At 51.5% G+C, this 19,847-nt stretch overlaps 1 protein-coding gene across 14 annotated transcripts in view; it reads right to left on the bottom strand.

Annotated features, from left to right (window-relative positions):
* The window catches only part of PPFIA4 (PTPRF interacting protein alpha 4), a 48,274-nt gene that overhangs the window by 19,690 nt on the left and 8,737 nt on the right, over window positions 1-19,847 (bottom strand). For 10 of the 14 annotated variants that reach the window (XR_014255902.1, XR_014255903.1, XR_014255904.1 and 7 more), the window contains exons 3-17: window positions 14,233-14,864; window positions 12,091-12,192; window positions 11,536-11,700; window positions 11,147-11,221; window positions 10,826-10,915; window positions 10,016-10,249; window positions 9,612-9,758; window positions 9,208-9,342; window positions 7,261-7,344; window positions 6,833-6,964; window positions 6,405-6,467; window positions 5,623-5,714; window positions 3,639-3,747; window positions 1,874-2,082; window positions 138-378 (exon numbers count right to left, since the gene is read on the bottom strand). Coding sequence is in view for 7 of the 14 variants with exons in the window: in XM_082434465.1 (XP_082290591.1) it covers window positions 138-378; window positions 1,874-2,082; window positions 3,639-3,747; window positions 5,623-5,714; window positions 6,405-6,467; window positions 6,833-6,964; window positions 7,261-7,344; window positions 9,208-9,342; window positions 9,612-9,758; window positions 10,016-10,249; window positions 10,826-10,915; window positions 11,147-11,221; window positions 11,536-11,700; window positions 12,091-12,192; window positions 14,233-14,466 (2,112 nt within the window). In the remaining 7 variants the exon portion in view is untranslated. Of the gene's footprint in view, window positions 1-137; window positions 379-1,873; window positions 2,083-3,638; window positions 3,748-5,622; window positions 5,715-6,404; window positions 6,468-6,832; window positions 6,965-7,260; window positions 7,345-9,207; window positions 9,343-9,611; window positions 9,759-10,015; window positions 10,250-10,825; window positions 10,916-11,146; window positions 11,222-11,535; window positions 11,701-12,090; window positions 12,193-14,232; window positions 14,865-19,847 lie in introns of those variants that run through there. The other 4 variants (XM_082434467.1, XM_082434466.1, XM_082434464.1 and 1 more) reach the window with 2 other exon arrangements.

The raw sequence follows: 19,847 nt of genomic DNA on the forward strand, positions 1-19,847 counted from the left end.
CCAGGGTCTGCACACATCATGAGAAGAAGATGCTGGGGCCCAAATGAGAGAGAGTGAGCCCTGCTGTGCCTTGTCAACTCCCCTTGGCCAAGCCCAGTGATGACAAGGTTGTTCATCAACTGCCCCAAGACTCTCACCAAGGTCATGACCCCCATTCGGTCCAGGTCCTGGGTAGCACTGCGGGAAGTAAGCTTAGGTGTGGAGCGGCCGCTGAATGGAGGGGACGCGCTGGCCAGGGACAGGGCAGTCAGAGAGGTGGGGATGGAACCACGTTTGCGCAGCTGGGTCAGGTTTAGGGCCTCCATGCTGCCACTAGTCACTCGTGTCTCAATCTCCTCAGCACGGAGCTCTGTGGACTCCTTCTCTTCCTGGATCATCCTGGGAGGCGGGCAAAACCGGATCTCATGATTAGCCCCAGAGAGGACCAGCAGGAGGCAGATGTGGGCACTGCCTGCAGTCACCACCCAGTGACCCCAGGTAGAAGGCAATGGCCAGGTGTGCCCCATTGTTTTCGGCATTGCAGGGACATACAAGGCCTTGTGGGCAGAGTTGGTTCTATCCCACTGCAGCTTAGACAATTTTCTCTCTTTCTTGTTAACTGGCCTAATGTAACAAAATTCCCTAATTTAACAAAAGCAGTTGCTGGGAAAGGAGGCAATTTAGTCAGTGGAATATTAACCTTCCTGGAAGTCAGAATTCTTGACCTACCACTATCTATAGGGCCTCAGTTTCCCAATATACCCAATGCCAGGAATGGTCTAGGTCAGTATTTCTCAAACACAGGACCTTTAATTGATACTGATCCCTGATGGAGCTTTCCCTGTTCCATGGAAAAGTTAGAATAATAGTGATAATGTTATGTGTATGAAGGGGGCACTCAGAGAGGAATGTGTGTATGCACACTCACACACACGTACACACTCACACACACACACACACAACTAATGTAAAGATGCCAACTATTCTTTAGGAGCAGGACCTATCTTTATTCTCAGAGCATGTCTTTCCAACTTTAGGGATGTTAAAATATCGTTTCTTTTGTAGAATGGTTGTGATAGGAAATGGTAATTATCTTTAATGTTTCATTTTGCAGAATGAAAGTTGGCAGTCCTATGTTAGTACCCTTCTCTTTCTCTGTGTGTGTGTGTGTGTGTGTGTGTGTGTGTGTCTAGTGTTTTCTTCTTAGCTCGTCTGTGAAATCCAAAAGTGTGGGAACCATTGAACCAGATGACCCCTACAGCCCTGTAAAGCTCTGATGTTCTCTGGTTTGGATTTTCCCTTGCTGTTTGTCACGAACATTAATAAACTCTCTACAAAGGCAGGGTAAAGTGCAGGTCTTCATAACATTCCCTGCAAATGGTTTCTGTTTGATGCCTCATTAGGAACCGGAGGCATGACACAGTGCACTGAGTTTAGACCAGAGTTTGAATCCTGGCTCTGCCACTTACTGCATCGCTTTGGACAAATCACTTAATCTCTCTGGTTTGTTTCCTTGTCCATAAAATGGAGATAATGTTGTCTCCTCCAGTGACTGTGATTAGACTGACAAAAGCTCTCACCCTGAGTTGGCCTCAGTATGTGGGAACTACACTTTTACTGATTATGTTTAGCTTCAGGAACTTCAGGAACACAGTCTCCATAGACCTGGGAGAGAAAATGAAGCCTAAGAAGTCAATCTGAGGTCCTACCCCTCTCTGTCCAGCACTGGGCCAGAACCTTGCCTGATGCTCCACACAGGGTCCCTAAACTGTGGCACTCTAAGGTGCAGCTGTAAGAGACAAGCAAACACATGTAGAATCTCTCTTGCAGTGACCAAAGACAAAGAGCCTCTGTCCTTCAAGGAACCTCCCAGGCCCTCCACCCCTGCCCTAACCTGATCTCCTCGTTGATAGCATCCAGCTGCTCCTGCAGCATCATGGCCAGGGTCTGGGCGTCTGAGTGGCTGCTGGGGGAGACAACGTCCATGGAGCCCACCAGACCCCCTGGCTCATCCTCATCCACATCAGAGATCTCAGGGTCACTGTCAAAGGCAGGGGTGGCTGTGGGGACCAGCACCCCAGGCAGTGGAGATGGCTCCCAGTCCTTAGCAGAGAAGGAGAGCAGAGGAGTAGTAATAAGACACACCAGATGACTAAGGGGCAGGACCCTCCCCTCCTATACCAGCAGCACTGGCATCTCCTAGGAGCTTGTTAGATATGCTAAATCTCTGGCCCCATCCCAGACCTACTAATTCAGAATCTGCATTTTAACAAAATCCCTGGGTAACTTACTTGTATGTTAGTCTAAGAAATACTACTCAAACTCAAGGAGCCAGATAGCAGAATGGTTAGGAACAGATTCCAGATACTGCCTTGCTTTGAATCCTGGCTCCACCAAATACAAGCTATGAGAGAGCTGTTTCACCTCTCTGTGCCTCAGTTTCTTCATCTGTAAAGTGGGAATAGTAATAGTACCTACTTCATAGGTAGCTGAGGATTAAATTAGGAAATGCATGTAAGGCACTTAGCACAGGGTCTGGCACCAAGTAAGCATTATGTAAAGGCTATTTGTTTCTACTCACACAAAAGGTGACTTGATATAGGGAACGAGAAAAAGCCAAGCAGGCCTGACTGTCTTGTGTCTCAGAGTTTCAGCACATTACAGGACCCTCTGATCAACCCTCAGAGGAGGTAGCTTCTCAGAAATCATTCTACAAACCCCTTCGGTAGACAAAGGCCCAGAAACAGAAAGAGCACAGAACTGGGCTGGGAGTGTGAGAAGAGCAGCAGAAGAAAAGGAAAGAGGCCATCTCTAACCCCATCCTGTATGACCCAAACCCCCAAGATCCCCTTAGGGCTCTTTTCCCACTCCTGCAGCCTTTAGACTGAGTTCCTGGGCAGCTGCTGTGTTCTTATAAACAGAGGAAAGGGAGAGAGGGGAGAGAGAAAAAGAGATGACTTCAGACTTCAACTCCCCCCTCACACTAGGGGTTTCCTAATGGCAGAGATGAATCTTCTGCCATCAGACTAGGAGTTCCCTCCCTCTCCACCTATATCTTCTAGTGCCCTAGAGCATGTAGAGGATCTGGGCTCGAGACAGAGCATGGTTAACAATTATGGGGCTAGGAAGGAATCAGACTTCCCCAAAAGATTGAAGTCAGTCCTTTTCTGCCCTTAATCTTTCCTGTTCCCTCTAAATCTCCCTAGGCAGACTCCACATGAACTACATGCTTCTCAGAAAACTTCAGGTGCCGTCCCAAGGCCAGTTAACCTGTCATCCTCTCTCATCTACCCATAAACCACAGCTTTTGTTCCAGAAAGCTTGCCAATTCCATCTTGCCCCTGCATCCCACACCCCAACCACTAGAAATACGTGCCTGCACACCCAGGTACACATGCACAGGCCTCAGTGGGGCCTCAGGGACTAGCTGACCACCCACCAGCCTCTACCTCTTGCCCACCAGGAGGTTGAGGCGAGACACAGCTGTTGCAGTGATGGCCCCAACCCCAAGGCTGCAGCTGTCGTTGACACGGGGGAGGGTAGGGGGAGGATTTGCATCACACACCAGCCGTCTGTGAAACTGGAGCAAGGCACGTGGCTGAACTGACCCCAAACTCCCCAGGGTAGACCCATCCACACTCACCCCTCCACCCCCTCACCTTGGCAGACTCTTCCCGCAGTGCTGAGTAGCAACGATGCAGACCTTGAGGTGCGTGGGAGGTTGTGCTCAGGGAGAACCGCACATCTGCTGCACTGCCTATGTGCGCCCTTGAGTGGCGGATGGGGGAGAAAAGACAAGCCCTGAGGACTGACAGCCCCAGCTTACACCCACTGGGCCCAAAGAGTTAAGGGATCTTTAGCTTGGAAAAGAGAAGTCTTAGCAGGACATGAGCTTTTGTTAATGACTTAAGGGCTGCCACGTAAGCAAGAGATTAGGTTTATTCTCTGGTGCTCCAGGGATCAGTATAATCCAGGGGAGAAAGTTCTAGGGAGGCAGCTTTAGACTTAACACAAGAGGCACCTTCAAATAGCAAGAGTTGGCTTATGATGCAACTGGTAGCTTTAAAAAAGCTGAACTCCCCTCAGAGAGGTATTCAGGTGGAGACTCTCTGGCCATCTGACAAGAATGTGTGGGAGGGATCATGGCACCAAGAGAAGTTGGAAGGGATGATCTCTAAAAGTCCTTTGAACTCTGAGCGTCTTTTTTCTTGGTCTTCTCCCTAGCAACTACCTCTGGTCTTCCTCTGGACTAAGTCCCTGGCCAAAATTCAAGCCAGGCATACTCCCTATCCCCAGGAAGCTTCAGGAGGCCCTGACACTGTATCAGAGACATGGGCTAGAGAAAGCATTTTGATTGCCCCAAGGGTCTATCCCAACCCTGAAATTTTAGGATCACAGTAATGATCCTCTGGAATATCTGGAGCCTCCCCTACTGACATTTCTTTCCTATGCCTTCCCAGTTTAGAACTTGACGGAGCCCAGAGCAAAGGAACAGGGTGAGCCTACAACAGATTACACAAGGTATCTGGAGGGATGGGGGAGTTTCTGCTTATCACCCCCTTTTCCCTGCAACTCAGTCCCAATTCCATGATGGGGCCAGTGCTTCTATAGTCAAAGCCAAGAATTTCCAACCATTAAGGAAAGCAAGCAGTGCCAAATAGCTTGGTGTACTCTGGGCTATGCCTTTTTAATTGGCGTAGGGAGTTGGTCTCTTCTGAGCAACTTACAGGAAGGGAGAAGTATGAGGAATTCCAACTACCATTTTCTGTCTCTATTCCCTGCTTCTCTCCACACTCCTATACAATAATTCCTAACAAACTTGAAATTGATACCCAAATCTCTAACACCCCAGAAACCCACAGGCTTCTCTTCTTCAAGTTCAACATCTCTTTCCCTAATTTAAGCCCTACCCCTCTGCACATATACATGTACACTTTTCCTTTAACCTCTCTTCAAAGAAGCTGATCCCTATTTCCCTGATATAACAAGAGCATGACCATAGGGAACCTTATGTGTTCTGATCTAAGAGACTTTGGTTTGGACAGAAAATATCCAGGAGCCATGAACCTTGAGTGGCACCATCTACTTCAGTCTCCTCGATCATCAGCCTGCCTCTCTGGGCAAAGAACTGAGGGCAGGCTTGAGGTCTGAGTTCACTGCCAAATGCTTCACAAAATATGAAGAAAAATCCAGAAGTTCCCTAAAACATGGGCCTAATTTAAGCATTAGGTTCAGAGCCCTAAATAAGGTGTCTCAAAGTAACTAGAGTGAACCCAGATATTCCCTGTGAGCAGGCCCTGTGGGACATGGGTGAGCATGTAACTCAGCAGACCCCTCTCAAGGGTGTGCCCTCTGTCAAGGAAGCAGGAATCATGCTCTGTGTCTCATGGCAGTGGGGAAGGATCATCCTGTGCTTTACTTGCCTCTCAGCATCCCTCAGAGGACAGGTGCTCCCTTCTAAACTGCCCAAGTGAGCTGGATGACTTTACAAAGTTCTCGAAGCCTCAGTGTCCCACCCTGAATATAAGGAGGACCCTGAGGTCCTGGGCGGTATTTTGGTGGGAGGAAGTCTCCTCCCCCAGGGTCCATCTAGGTCCATCCAGGACTCCATCACAGCATGCTCAGCCTCCTGAGCTCCAGTACCTGGAGTGGATGCCATCCACAAATGGCCCTCCTCGACCCTTCAGCTGGTCCACCTCTTGGCGCAGCTTCTCAATCTCTTCAGACAGGCGGCCCTGTGCCAGGCAGAGCCATGGTTGGGGTAGGGGTGAGGGAGGGGAAGAGAGATGAGAGAAGGACAAAGAGAACAGCAGAGTTGGGGAGAAGCAGAAGAATGCACTGCAAAGTCCAAAGCCAGGGACCAAAGGCCAAGCCCACAGATGACACCAAAAGAGAAGAGGTCCAACTGGAAAGTGAGTAGAAGTGTTAGCAGGGGCAGGGCCAGAAGAGAGGTCTGTCTGGAAGGACTCTACCAGAACAGGCCTGCTGAGCCCTCACTAACAAGCAAATGCATGACAAATAAGGCTGGGCAGCAGAGGGGCCCTCAGTGAACTCCCAGACTTCACAGACATTGCTAGCATAGGGATAGTGGCTAATCCGCCCCAAATCACCAGAAAGCAAGAGCTTCACCAGGTTTGAGGCCCCACCAAATCCTTTTGTCGAGTCCTTCACTGTGTCCTGCCTCTCTGCTACCCACTCTCTGCCCTATGCTTATGGCTAAGTTTCTTCTTTACAGGTGGGTGGTGGTGACGCATCTACTATGATAGGCTTTAGGGAGGATTAGTGAAATAATGTGTGTACATGGACTAACAAACTGGCTAGCACAGTGCTGGGTTTCAGGGCAGCTGCTTGAAACACAGTCCTGTTCTTTCCTCACAGCAAGCTCAGCCCTCCCAGGCTGGCAGGGCTGGCCAGCAGCTGGGTACCTTGTGATGGTGCTGCTCTTCAATCTGCCGCTGGGAGCTCTCCAGCTCTTGGATCAGTGTGTTCTGGGGGAGAACAGCTGTGAGCCAAGAAGCCCCCTTCCCCTCCACCCCGGCTCCTCTACTCCGGCTCAGGCCTTCCCCTTCCAGCAAGATCTGCCTCCCGGTCTGCTCTCCCAGCCCTACCTCTCCTTGCCAGACCGCCCCACCCCCAGACCAGGCTGCTCCTCTTCAGCCTAACTCCACTCCACACCCCTCCGCAGTCCCCGCCTCGCCCAGCCCCCCACCCCCGCCCCGCTCCTGACTAAGCTCTCACATCCCAACCATTCCTGCTCGCCCGGCTCCACCCACACCTTTACCCACTCCGCCCCTTTCCGCCAGCGCCGTCCTTCTGGGCAGCCCTGCCCATCCAGACCCGCCACCCACAGCACCTTCTCCTCCAGGGCCGCTATGCGCTCCTTGAGGTGGAGCTGCAGGCGCTCATTCGACTCGCTAAGCAGTCGGTCCACAGTGTCTGACAGTCGCTTGTTGTGGTCCTCGTTCATCTTCTCCCGCTGGCGCACCTGCATAACCAGACCACCTTGCACCAAGCCACCCCAGGGCCATCTCACTGCAATCCCAGGGAGCCACTCATTCCTGCTGTGGTTCCAGCCCACTCATCTGTCCCCTTCTTATCCTCTGGGGGCCCCTGTCTGCAGCTTTCCTGACCACCTCCTCCCACCCCTCTGTGGCTCTGTCTCTGTCCCTAGCCAGGTCCTTCCCTAGCTCTCACTCTTCCTCCTTTCCCTATCCACAGACCATCCTGGGATGCCGCCCTGGGGTTGAGAGGAGGCTCGAGAGTCTGGCCCAGTAAGCTCACCCTTGCCAGCTCTTGGTTCTTTTCCTGCAGCTGTCCCTCCAGCTGCCGCAGGTGCTCCTCAATGTTGCCATGCCGCTCTTCAGCCTGGAGGGAGGAATGGGTCAGTGCAGCCTGAAGATCATCTGCCTTCCTGCTCAGACCTTGTATCCCATGCACCCAGGTGCCAGAGCCGCCCTTGGGAATCAGGGCCTCAGGGACCAATGAAGCCAAGCTCTCCACTTACCATCTTGGAGCATAATTGCCACCACCATTGCCTTTCTTCCCAAGTACCCCAACCCTGCTGCTTTCCCCCCACCCACACCCTCTCCTTCCTGCTCAGGGCTAGCCTTGAAACATCCCGGAGCTCAAGAGGCTAAATTCTCCCTACGCTTCCAGAAAAAAACTCCACTCGAAAGTATGAGCGACCATAAATCTCTATGCCTCCAGATAGATGGAATTGCCCTTAAGAGCATGGACTCAAACCAGACTGGTTCAAATCCTGGCTCCCTCCCTTCCCAGCTGTGTGACCTTGGGCAAGTTACTGAACCTCTATTGAGCCTTTATCTCCTCAGTTGTAGTAACAGCACCTATGCCCATTGCAAGGACTAAAGGTGATAATCCATGGCAAACACTTAGGACACAGTAAGCACTCAACAAATGTTAGCCATGGTGATTACCTTTGTTATTAAACCAGCCTGAGTAGAGTGGTCTCCCCTTCCATTCATGCATCTTCAGAGATGGAGACCCCACTGCCTCTTCTGACAAGGTATTCCAGACAATCACACATCTTACAGTCAGGAAATCCCTCCTTAAAGCCCTTCTACTATGACTCCCTTGAACATATTAATCACTTCAGTCCATCCTTTCTTGTCAGTTTTGAGAGTTACTAAACCTGACTGTTCAGCATCCCACACATAATGTCTTCTGCTGCACTTTAAACTCTGCCCTTCATTCCTAGGGGCCTGAAAGGCCTTAGAGATGACCAAATTCAACCCCATCATTATAGAGATGATGACATCATCACAGAGATAATGACACAGACACCCAATTAGGGAGGGAGTGACTTTTCCCAGGTCACAGAGCAAGTCAGTGGCAGAAGCAAACGTGGTCCTGAGTCTACTGAGGTACAGCCAGGCTGCAGGTTCCATCCCCAGAGCCCCCAAGCTGCCACACTGGCACAATGGCCAGCCTCTATCCTCCAGAGGCTCTGGGGTCTGATGCTTACTAAATATTGGTTTTCTTCTCTCCATTGCTTGAGTGGGTAGCTATGGTGATCCCACATGAGGCACCCTTGAAAGCCTCCGACCCACTGTAAACACTCCTAAATTCTCTTGATTAAGCTACCACATGTAGAGGTCCATGCATTTACATAGCTCTTCCAGACCTAGGATGTTTTCAGCCTGCATACCTCCATGAAATTAACTATCCATTGGGTAAAATTATATTCCCTTTTATTTGTCCAAAAGCTGAATCCTTCAAACAGCTAGGGATGGTCCCTAGATCTAGAATGCTTCAATTTGACAAAAAAAAAAAAAAAGATATGCTCAGCCTAAACTCCCACCCCATTCAGAGATGTATAAACTTTGATCATATTTCCTCTCAGATTTTACCTTTCCAGAAATGAAAGTCCTATTTTTTCCACTTCAGAGCCCCCCAAAAGGAAGTATTAACTACAATGGTATAAATGATAATAAAAATATTTTGCATCAGCACAGTTTCTTCTACTTATTAAAGTACTCTTACATCCCTTCTTATGGGACTGTCACATCCCTGTGGGGTGATGAGGGCAGGGATTACTCTTCCATCTGACAGACACAACAAAGTGTGTTTCCTGGAGTCATGCAATGAGAAGCAGTTTCCTGGCCCCCAGCCCAACGTGCCTCCCACTCTCTCCATTCACTGCCTGGCTACATAAGAGCTCAGGAAGCAGGGAACAGAGGAAGATCCCCAGGCCCTTGGCCCACTTGCCTTGGTGAGGGCTGCAATTCTCTGGGCCAGCTCAGCCTCCACCTCTGGCAGTGTCTCAGCCTTGCGCATCGTCTGCTGCAGTTTCTGCTCTGCTACCTCCAGCAGCTCCTGCAGATGTTGGGCTTTCTCCTCACACTAGCAAAATGGGGGGTGGGGAGAAGAGTCAATAGGGAGCACTGAAGCTTCCCCCACCCCCTGGCCCATCCTCAGTAGAGAGCAAGTGATAGGTCAGAAGCAGCAGGGGGCAATCTTGATTCTTGGCTACCCAGAGATACCTGACTTTCCCTTTCCCAAGGTGACCAGCACCTCAGGGTCTCCTGGGCCACCAAGGGGAGGTTCCAGCACGATCATTAGGACCTCCAGGGTCAAGTACAGTGTCCCCCAACCCCATCTGCATGAGTTACCTGGCGGTGCAGGGACTCCTTATTGGCCAGCTCATTCTCCAGTTTGTCGTTGAGGTCATGAATCGATGTAGCCTCACGCTGAGCAGCCAGGTAGCGCTTCTCCAGTGTGGTTATTCGCTCCTCCATGTCCTCCTTCTGGGCTAGAGCCTGAGCGGTACAGGAGAGGATGAGATGAAGGTCATCATCTGTTTCCTGCCCTCATCCTGTCCGCACCTCCCCACCAAATCTGGCTGGCTATATCTCCTCCACATTACCTTATCAGTTTCTGACCTTGATCCATCCCTCCCACCACTCCTCCCCACATTGGACCCTACCAAGTGTTCAGTCTTACACTCCTCAGCCCCTGCCTGGCTCTCCCTCTACACCCAGGACGTCCAGCAGCTACCTTCCTGAGTGCCAAATACCTGCACCCAGAAAGATAGGGTCAGGCCCAGGCCCTTGCTCACTTCCCGGAGGTCCCGCTGATGTTTGCTGCTCAGCTCCTCCGACTTGATAAGGTCCCGGCGGGCCGTGCCCAGGTCCTCCTCAAGTTCGGCCATGGTTGCTGTCAGGGTGACCAGTCGCTCCCGGGCCTGGCTCAACTCAAAGTTCTGCTTCTCCAGGAGCTCCTGCAGCTCTTCTACCTGGCCCGCGTCATGCTCCAGAGACAGTGAACTATCAGTCAGTCATCAGAGCCTTGGGCATCCCATTCCCCTGCCCTGCCCTGGGGAGGTGGGAAGAGGGACAGCACAACCAGAGCAGATCACAGCTCTGCCCTCAATTTTAGAGCACACCTCCAGGTACACCCTTCTTCCTCTGGGCTCCAGAAGCTCATTCCAGACAATGACCGAACACTCTCACTCTCCTGTGTATCTCTTGAAATCATAATCATTTCTAGTTTTACCTGCTATTTAAGCCTCTTGTAACCTAGAAAGGGGCATGACTAGGGGAACAGAGGCTCAGAAAGAAAAGTGATCTCTTAGGTACATGGCACCTAACAATTCAAGTGGACAAACACATTATATGCTTAGCAGTGTATGTACTGGGCACTAAAACAAAAATCTGTAGATTTCTTTGCAGATGGGGTAGGGGAAAGCAGGAAAGAGAGATGGTAACATTGGAGAAAGCTCCAAATTTAATTCAAGCAGTTGCTCTACTGCCCTAAGGCAGGGCAGGGCCCCCACCTCCTGTCTGGGGTAAGACATGTCCCCTCTTTGCAGCTCCCCATGACCCACCTTCCACAGGCATTTCGGTCCCAGTTCCACAGTCCCCTCCTCTTCTGCCACTCCATCCTGAACCCCTGCCTCCTGCTGTAGGGCAGACACCTGTAGGGCACAGTCCCCAGGGCAGTGAGTCAAAGAGAAGAGAACCTCCTATATATTCTAGACCCTTCCAAGTCTCCCACCTCCTAGAGAGAGATGTCTCCTGTTGGCTAACAGTCTCCAGTTAAGACAGAGGGGAGAAATCTGATGAGGAACAGAGTGGGGAAAAGGGGTAAACCAGCCTTGGCTTCCAGGAGCTGTAGTCTACAGATGGAGGGAGGGCAAGCAGCTTACCTGCTGGTGGGCACCCGCCAACTGCTCTTCCAAGGTGGTCACTCTCTCCAGGGCCACCCGGAGCCGCTCTCGCACCTGTCCAAGATAAAAGGGGAGATGAAGAACGAAACAGGGACCCCACTGGACTCAAGCTGGAGAAGGCTGGGTTTGGTCTACCACCACTGAGCATAAGGCAAAGAGAAGGACCTGCCAAGAGGCAAATTTCTGAGAGGGAACCTAATAGGAGGACCTGGAAATTGGATTAATTGTAGGAGGGAGCCAGTTACGAAGCTAGACGGCAGTTTTCCCTAAACACAGGATTCAGAAATCTCAGAGAAGGGATGCACAGAGGCTCTGGGGAAGCCTGGCTGGATTGGGGGTGGAGGCAGGCTGTGGGCCAGCCTAGGTACCTTCTCATCCAGGGCCTTGTGGTGCTCAAACAGTGACTTGAGAGCCTTCAGCACCTCCACCTCACTGGAAACCCCTGAAGGTGACTGAGCCTGACGCTTCACCACAGTCATCCTCAGTGACCGCTCATGACGGGACACTAGGCACTCCAGATGTTCCAGAAGCAACTGGCAGAGAGAAGGGGAGGGCAAGAGGAAGGGCTGTGAGCCTATGCCCCAGGGGCTATAAGCAGGGTCCACATGAACACCCAGCAGACACGAGTACTGCCATGTGTACCATTGTTAGAATGGTGAAATACTTCCATGTGGGTAAACAGCTGCTGCCCCAACTGAATACCTGCCCTAGCCTCTCTCCCAAGACCCCAACCTTTCCCATGACCCCGAACTAGAAGTGAAAAGCCTAGCACTGATGGTTGAACAAACTGACTATCACCCCAGAATATAAGGCAGGAGGAGTTTAGGATAGGGCTGGGGATGTCCTGGCCCTGGCCATGCCTGCTCCCTTGGTCATACCCACCACCCCCAAAGCACAAACACACGCCAGGTCACCCCACTTACCCTCGTGTTATTCCGCTCTGCTTTCAGCTCTGATATCTCTTCCTCCCTCTCTAGAAGCTGCTCCCGACATATACTCAGCTCCCGGGTTAAGGTGGCAAATTCCTGAAAACCCCCAAGGCCCCTCAGTGCTTGGGGATCCACCACCTAAGCAGTATCCTGCACGCCCAAGTCAGTGGTGGGATCCTCTCACTCGTCCCTTACTTCCACCAACTGTCCCCAGAAAAATCCCTATCCATCCATACTACTAAGCATGTGCTTCTCAAGAGGGGAAGCATTCCAAGTATGTAGTAGGGTGCAAGGGAATACAGTTAGATATAAGAGTGAGAAAGTCACCAAGTCAGCCCTGCGGCCCCTTCTCCCTCCAGCCACCAATATAACCTGATTATGTCCTCCCTCCCATTTTGTATTTCTGTTTCTCCAACAATCCAGTGACATTTCCCTTTAGAAGTGGATGGAGGGGAGTTTCACTTCCGGTTTAATATTAGTAATGTCCCTCCCCAACTCTAACCTCTCTGACACACTGCTGCCAGGGTAATCTCCCAAAGCACAATGTTGTTTACACCATTAAATACAAACTTCTTATCCTGGTTTCCAGCTTCTCTCTCACAGTTCCTTTCCATACACCCTAAGACCTGGTCAACCTGGGTAACCGCTGTTGACAGTCACTAGTAAACTTCTTAATTCCACACCTGTGCTTAGTGGGCTCCCCCCACCCCTGAAAGCCCAATCTTCTGTCAACACCTGATCTTTCAAAGCCCATCTCAAAGGACACACCTCCTTGGGACCTTTCCAGACTTCCCAGTGGAAGGCTTCCTCCCTCCTCTGAAAACTGTTAAGAACACCAGCACTGTGAGCACCTACCATGTACCAGTTCCTGTGCTGGTCACTGGAAACACGGTAACAGGAAAGACATAATCCCTGCCCTCATGAAGCTCCCAGTGAGGGGTTGAGATCAAATCTCAGCTCTGCCCGTTTGTGACCTTGGACAAGATACCTAACCCCTTTGAACCTCTAATCCGAAAGACAATCCTCCCTCAAGTGTTGCTCTGAGGATCAATTATCTGGCAGCTATTTTAGGTCTTGACACTGTTTTAACAATCCTTTGGGGGCCTCTCTTCTCTTCCTCCACATTTTCTTCCTATCATTTGGGCTCTTGTCTATCTCCTTTCTAGTGTACGAGCTCCCTGGGGGCAGGGACTGACTCCTTCATCCTGGGGTTTGTTCAGGGCTCCGAACACAGTGGGGTAGGATGGGCCCATCTCCCACCCCAGTTCCTCACCAGGGCTCCATATTCCTATCTACAAAGCATCACAAGACTCTGCCCCCCGAACCCTTCTGGACCCTGGGTAGGAAACTCAGCCACTCTGGTTCTTCTCCCCACACGTGGGGAGAGGGCCTGGAGCTGAGTCCTGAGCAGTGTGGCCCCTCAGGGCTGCCTCCCTAACCCTTGCAGCACCCCCACAGGCAGGGTGGCCATGAGCAGTTTACCAATCTCCTCAAGTTTCAGCTTCATCATTTGTAAATTAGAGATGATGGCGATAACAGCACTAACTTCATCGCTGTGGAATTTAGTGAAGGAAATTCCAGTCAAAGTGCTTAGCACACAGAAAACACAATAAATGGTGACTATTATTGCTAGTAGTCATGTTGATTGAGGAGAATAAGAGGGGTATCACAGCTCTGCCTATAATTTTCCATGTGATGCCTCTTGTTTTTTTCATCTGTGCGATGAGAGGTGGACTAGATAACCTCTAAGGCTTCTCCCATCTCCATTCTCTGTGGTTCGCCACCCACCACTTCCAAGAATAGGACACTGGTGAGGAGCAGCCAAGGTGGAGGTGTCTTTCCAGTACAGCCTGCCACCTTCTGGCTGCATGGGTTCACTGCAGTTGGCAACTAAGGCTGGGTTTTCTTCCTGCATCAAAGTCCATCCTTTTCTCCAGGTGGAGCCAATTTCAGCCTGAGGAGCTTGGGAGTAACAGGGAAAAGTATTATGAAGCAAGGTGAAGGAGAGTAAATGCTCTGTGAATTCCCTTTGTTGAGATGCTAATAGATGAAGAGAGCTGAGGACCCAGAAGTTGAGGGCTCTGAAAGGCTGGGTGAGGGGAGGGGATGAGGGAGATGCAGACTATCAGGCCTTACCTGGGGAAGGGCAGAGTTAAGGTGGCGCTGGAGCTGGTCTCGCTCATGCAGGGCATCCTGGAGCCAGCTCTGTGTCGCCGCCAAAGTCTCCTGACTCTCCCGAAGGGACTCTAGCAACTTCTCCCGCTCATCCAGCATGTTCACCATCAGCTGCTCAAAGTTGGCGTCAGCATCCGTTCCATGGGGAGGCCCCAGGGGGTCCCCCTCGTTGATTGTGGGCATCACTTCACACATGGTGGGGGTGGGCAGGGCTTTCTCAGTGTCAGGGCACAGGGGAGGGGTTCACAGGGTTGGCACCTCCAGGGCGACCCGTGTAGGGGTCTCAGAGCAGGCAGTGCCAGGTGAGTGAACAGACGGGCAGGGGCTTCACCCATGGCATCAGTTGCTCTCGGTCTGAAAGGGGCCTGGTGCCCAGAGTGCCCCTGTGAAATGGAGCGAGAGGGCCTGGTTTAACCTCTCAGCGCTGGGGCTGGGTGCCCTATGTCCCCAGGCAAGCAGGCAGCAGCTGAGTGTGGCCATGACAGACAGGGAGAGCAGGGCTGGAAGAGGGCCCTTTCCTTAGACTGAGCACTGGAGCCTGGCAGAGTCCCAGCTGGGTCCAGCGACAACCATCGTTTCTGGAGGGCAGTGGTCTGTGGGAGAAGAGATTGTTGTGAGAAACAGCTGAGCAGAGAAGGGCATCCAGGAGGTGGATGAGGGGAGAGGAGGCAGGAACCTGGACCAGAACGTGGGGGAAGAGGGTGAGGAGTTGGCGCGTGCCGCTTCTCTGGGCTTACTCACTCAGATGGTGCCTTCCTTAGTTCTCCCAAGAAATGCACATGCCCACTGCTGTAGCCTCTGTCACCAGCTTCCCCCACCCACAGCTGTCAGAAGTGCAGCTGCAGTGGAGTGGTTCCCCCACCCATGTGGCTTGCTGGCCAAATATAGAAATAATTCAGTAAGCGGCAAGGGAGCAGCCGGAAGGCTGCCCAGAGTCCTCCTGAGACCTGGGGCTTTGAGAGTGGGAGGAGAGGAAATAGGGTCCCTGCCCCACCCCATAGGTTTCTCCCCCACATTCAGGCCAAGGCAAGCACAGAAGGGGTTAAAGGGCTCTTAGTGGGTATGAGTCCCATACAGGATGGACTACTGGGTTCATAGGAAACAGGGAGAGAGTAGCTCCTACCCTGACCACTGGCACAACATGGCTCCTTGAAAAGGCACAGGCTGGACACTGGGGCAGGCAGACAGCCCTGACCTGCTCCATGCCCATCGTTCAGGGAGGAGGCTCTGGCTCAAGTCATCCCCTACTCCTGAAACCTGGCAGACAGCAGGCTTCCATTCTGAACTCATGGCCTACCACCTCTGGGTTGGAGCAGAGGCAGAATGATGTAAAGGATTGATGTTGGTAGGTGGGGGAGATGTTACTCTCCTAGGGCAGGGCTTCCATGTGGGGCCCCTGTTCATGTCTGGGAATCTTCTCCCTCCATGTAACTGCCCAATGCTGGCACTGTCGGAAGTCACCAGCTAGGGTGGTTAGCATGTGCACAGCCTGGCAGTAACGCCTTGAGCCTGGCACAGGGAATCCCAGTGGTCAGAGCAAAGGAAGGTGAACCGAGGAAGGCAGCATGCAGCTAGGGATTTCTGCCTGCCATCAGGTTCCAACCTCCCTGCTCACTGCTGGAAGGCTACCACCTTAATCAGTTTTCAGAGGGAGCTGTCTTCAGAGCTCCTGTTTTATGAGAGATGGGATGTGAGACACCCAGCACAGTGATGAACACTCAGAGAAGCCCTGTAAATGGTGCTTTCCTTCCTTCCCTACCCCATCCCCATCTGGGAGACACAGGGACAGCTTCCTGTTCACCCCTCAGGTAGCAGACTGGGCAATAGGCAGACTGGGAGGGTCAGGGAGAGGACAGGCGGCATCTGGACCCAGTGTGAGGTGAAAAGTCAGACACAGGGAACCTCTGGCCTGTGGCAAGGTTGAACCTAGCAGGGGAACCAAAAACGGGCCACGTCTCTTCTACCTGAACCCCCTGTCATCCTCTTATCCCCTCCCCCAGAAATGGGGGGTAGCCAAGGTGAGGCTGGGGAGAAACTTGGGCCTGGATAAGATAAAAGTTAGAGTGCCAGCTTGAGAACTCCCAAGCTCATACCCACAGCCATTCCCAGAGGGCCCAGTAGTTCAGGCAGCATGTGGGCGTGCCCACACATGCACACAGGGCGACACAGGAACTTGGAGACTTAGGACATACACATGTTCCCAGACACAGAAACTGGATACACGCTCTGATCCAGGGATCCATTCCCCAAGCCGCACAGCCACCGTAAAGGGCAGGGTTCCAAGAAGTGAAAAGTAGCACCTTGGTCTGAACCCTACCTTACCCCAACATCGCTGCCCCACAGAGCAGCTGGGAGCAGATAGGAGGGGCTGCTACCCCAGTCTTGCCAGAGGTGCCATCTCACTAATGCTAATAACAGCAAGTCCTCTGATTCTCCCACCCACTTCACCCTAAAGCTCCAATCTGTGAGGTTTAAAGGCCACATTGGCCCCATCATACCTCTCCAAGCTCATCAACAGCCAGACCCTCATCCCTTCCCACTCCCCTACCCCCATCCCAAGAAGAAATGAGAAGCAGAAGAGAAGGCCAGTCTGGGGAAGGGGGCCCCTGTGGCAGAGGCTGTCTTTTGGAGAAGAGTATAATGTGCTCAGGAGCTCAGGGACTCAATCCAACAGATCTCCAGGCAGCCTGCAGTGTAATATAGAGGAAGGAGCCCAGAGCGGGGACTCTGGAGACCTGAGCTGCAGTTCTGCCACAGACCAGCTGAGTGACCTTGGGCTTGTCATGACCTACTAAGGCCTCTACTGTAAGACAGAAGCCACAACCCTTATTTAGTCCACCTCAGAGGGATGAGATCATGGATAAAGAGTTTAGAAAAGCAGAAAGCACCCCACAATTGTAGGGGAGTATGAATTACCTTAGTAGTGGGCAAAGGTGGGCCTGTGGGTGGGTTTTTTATGGTTCCTTATAGGAAAGCAGTTGGGAAGTTCTCAGGAAGGAAACATAGGACCTCAGGCTGCCTACAGTGATGTGCTGGCTATTTGGTCTGACTTGGCCTCCTCAAATCCTCCTAGTCATTCTGGTAACTGAGAAGCTGGCTTCAGTGCCATCAGCCCTTTCCCAGCCTCCTTCCAAACCAAGAGCCAGGTAGCGACTCCACTTCCCCTAGTGAACTGGCATCATGTAGAGCAGGTTGAAGATGAGGCCAGAGATGTATGCCAGACAGATGCCCCTGAGATGACTGTCCAGGACTTCCTATCCCTGTCCCCACAAACTGCACAAGCATGGTGAGCAGAAGGGAGCTTGAAGACAGCCACGTCGGGACGCCTGGCTCTTCCTGGTTCCATGGCCATCTTTAAATAGCGCAATTATCATCTCAGCTTAACAGAAGCCTCCTCAACTCCTGCATAATTTCTAAGTAACACTCACAAGTCCTGATTCAGAGGGGAAAGCTACCAGCCCCCAAAGCAAACATATGTGAGGGGTTTTGCCAGTGAGGAGTGTGGGCAGGCTGTGACACAACAGAGAAGGGCTCCAGACTGAGCTTATGTGTGTGTGAGGAGGGAGGGGTCAGATGAAAACCAGGCCTCTGGGCTTATAAACACAGAAGAGGCAGACTCTGAGGCCTCTTTGGTTCCCCAAAAATCACCCCCATCTTTCCCTAACAAACAGGAGGGATGGGCACTTGGGTCTGATGCTCTAGCTGGCCACATGCACACACAGACAGGCTGGCTCCCCACTGCCCTGCCAGATGGCAGGCCCCACCATGGTGAGACAGCTCAGCAAAGGCAAAGCTACCAGCTCCCATAGAAGCCAAAGGGCCAGGGCAAAGCTTCCAGGAGCTGTGCTCAAGTCTAAGTGGGCCATGAGCCACACAAAGTGGGCGCTTCAAGGTAAAGAGGTAAAAGAGGAAGGTCTGATACCCACCCAATTGGAGGTAGGGTGAAGACCTGAGAAAATGGGGAGGGAAGTGGTCATCTAGGAAAATAATAATTATAATAGCAACTATGATTTATTCAATATTTACCATGTGCCAGACACTGTGTTGTCAGTGGACATATATTAACTTACTTTAATCCTCACAGTTCCTTGCAAGGAAGACACAATTCTTCTTCTCATTTCACAGATGTGAGAATTGGGACTTAAGTCATGTAATCAAGTCTATACAGCTAGTAAGAGGAAGAGCTAGGATTCAATTCCAGTCTGACTCCAAAGAGGGGTAGGGGATGGAGGAAGAGGGAGTGGACATGACTCCTTCAGGCGTCGTGTTTCTTCCAAGAGGCCAAGGCACTTGGGCCCCGGCCCTTCTCGCCTTCATCCAGGGAGATGGCAGCCTAGAGATAGCTCACCTCGGCCCTCCTCCACTGATCCTCCTCTAGCTTGAGCGAAGGCCTCTGCATAGCAGGCATCATGGTCATGAGGCAGCCACTTCCCCATTGGAAGTGACCTGTCTCCAAAGCCTCATCTACCACCTACCCAATTCTCTCCATCTACTGCCTAGCTGGCTCCATACTGAGTTGTAAGGAGACTGCCTGAGTTCCCCATACCATACCACATTCTCACAGGAACTACAGAACACATTCTTCTGAGCCCTCAGCTCCCCTCACCCTGTGGGGTTTTCAGATACCATCCTCCCAGTGGAATGAAGTCTCGCTCCCCACCTCTCTTTCCCTCTAATCCAGAAGCTTCTCCTCCTCCCTTGTTCCTCTCCCTATCCAGCTCAACATCCCAAGAAGACTTGCCCTCACTCATCCTCTTCTCCAAAGCCCAGTCAAGCCCCTTCTCCCCTGATACTCCCTAGCTCTGCTCACTGTCATGTTCCCAGAGCCCACCTATTGCTCATGAGCTTCTAGCACCTCACCTGGCCTGCCTCAGTCTTCCTTTCCATGTTAGTCTAAGGAACTCCTGATCACCCTTCTAAGCTCATCTTAAATACCACTTTCTCCATGGAGCCTTTTCTGATTCCCCCCCATACATAAGATTGGCTCTTCCACTGACCCAGCACAGCCTTTCCCTCTGTTTGTGCAACATAGACTCATCTGAAGACTCTAAGGTGAGAACCATAACCTAATTATCTTTGGATGCTCCAACACTTACCATGGTCCTAACGTACATGGAGCTGAATGGATACATGTGACAGAGTCATTCTGGGAAGTGCATCTCTGACCAACTTTAAAGAAGGGGAACTCTAAAATAGAAAATACTGACTCAAGGCTTGGGAATAGGTTCATTTATCTTCCCCTCTGAAAAATTAAAGCTTCTTTACAGCAGGATGGAGGCCACTCCTGCCTTGAAAGGAAGACTCTGGAGCAGGTTGATGGGCTGTCTCCTCCACTGACATGTGACTCTGGAAAGATACCTAATCTCTCTGAGCCTCAGTTCTTCATCTGTGAAATGGAGATGATAATAATATTCACCTCACATAGCTGATGTGAGGATTACTAGAGTTAATATATGCAAAGTGTTGACATCAGTGTCCAGCAAACAGTAAGTGTTAACTCTTAGCACCCCAGGCTCCTGAAGCACCTCAAGGCTGGGCCCACTCCAATTACAATAAGAAAACTAAAAATCTATATT

Source organism: Balaenoptera physalus (assembly GCF_965194825.1).
Source record: "Balaenoptera physalus genome assembly, chromosome: 1".
NCBI lineage: Eukaryota > Metazoa > Chordata > Mammalia > Artiodactyla > Balaenopteridae > Balaenoptera > Balaenoptera physalus.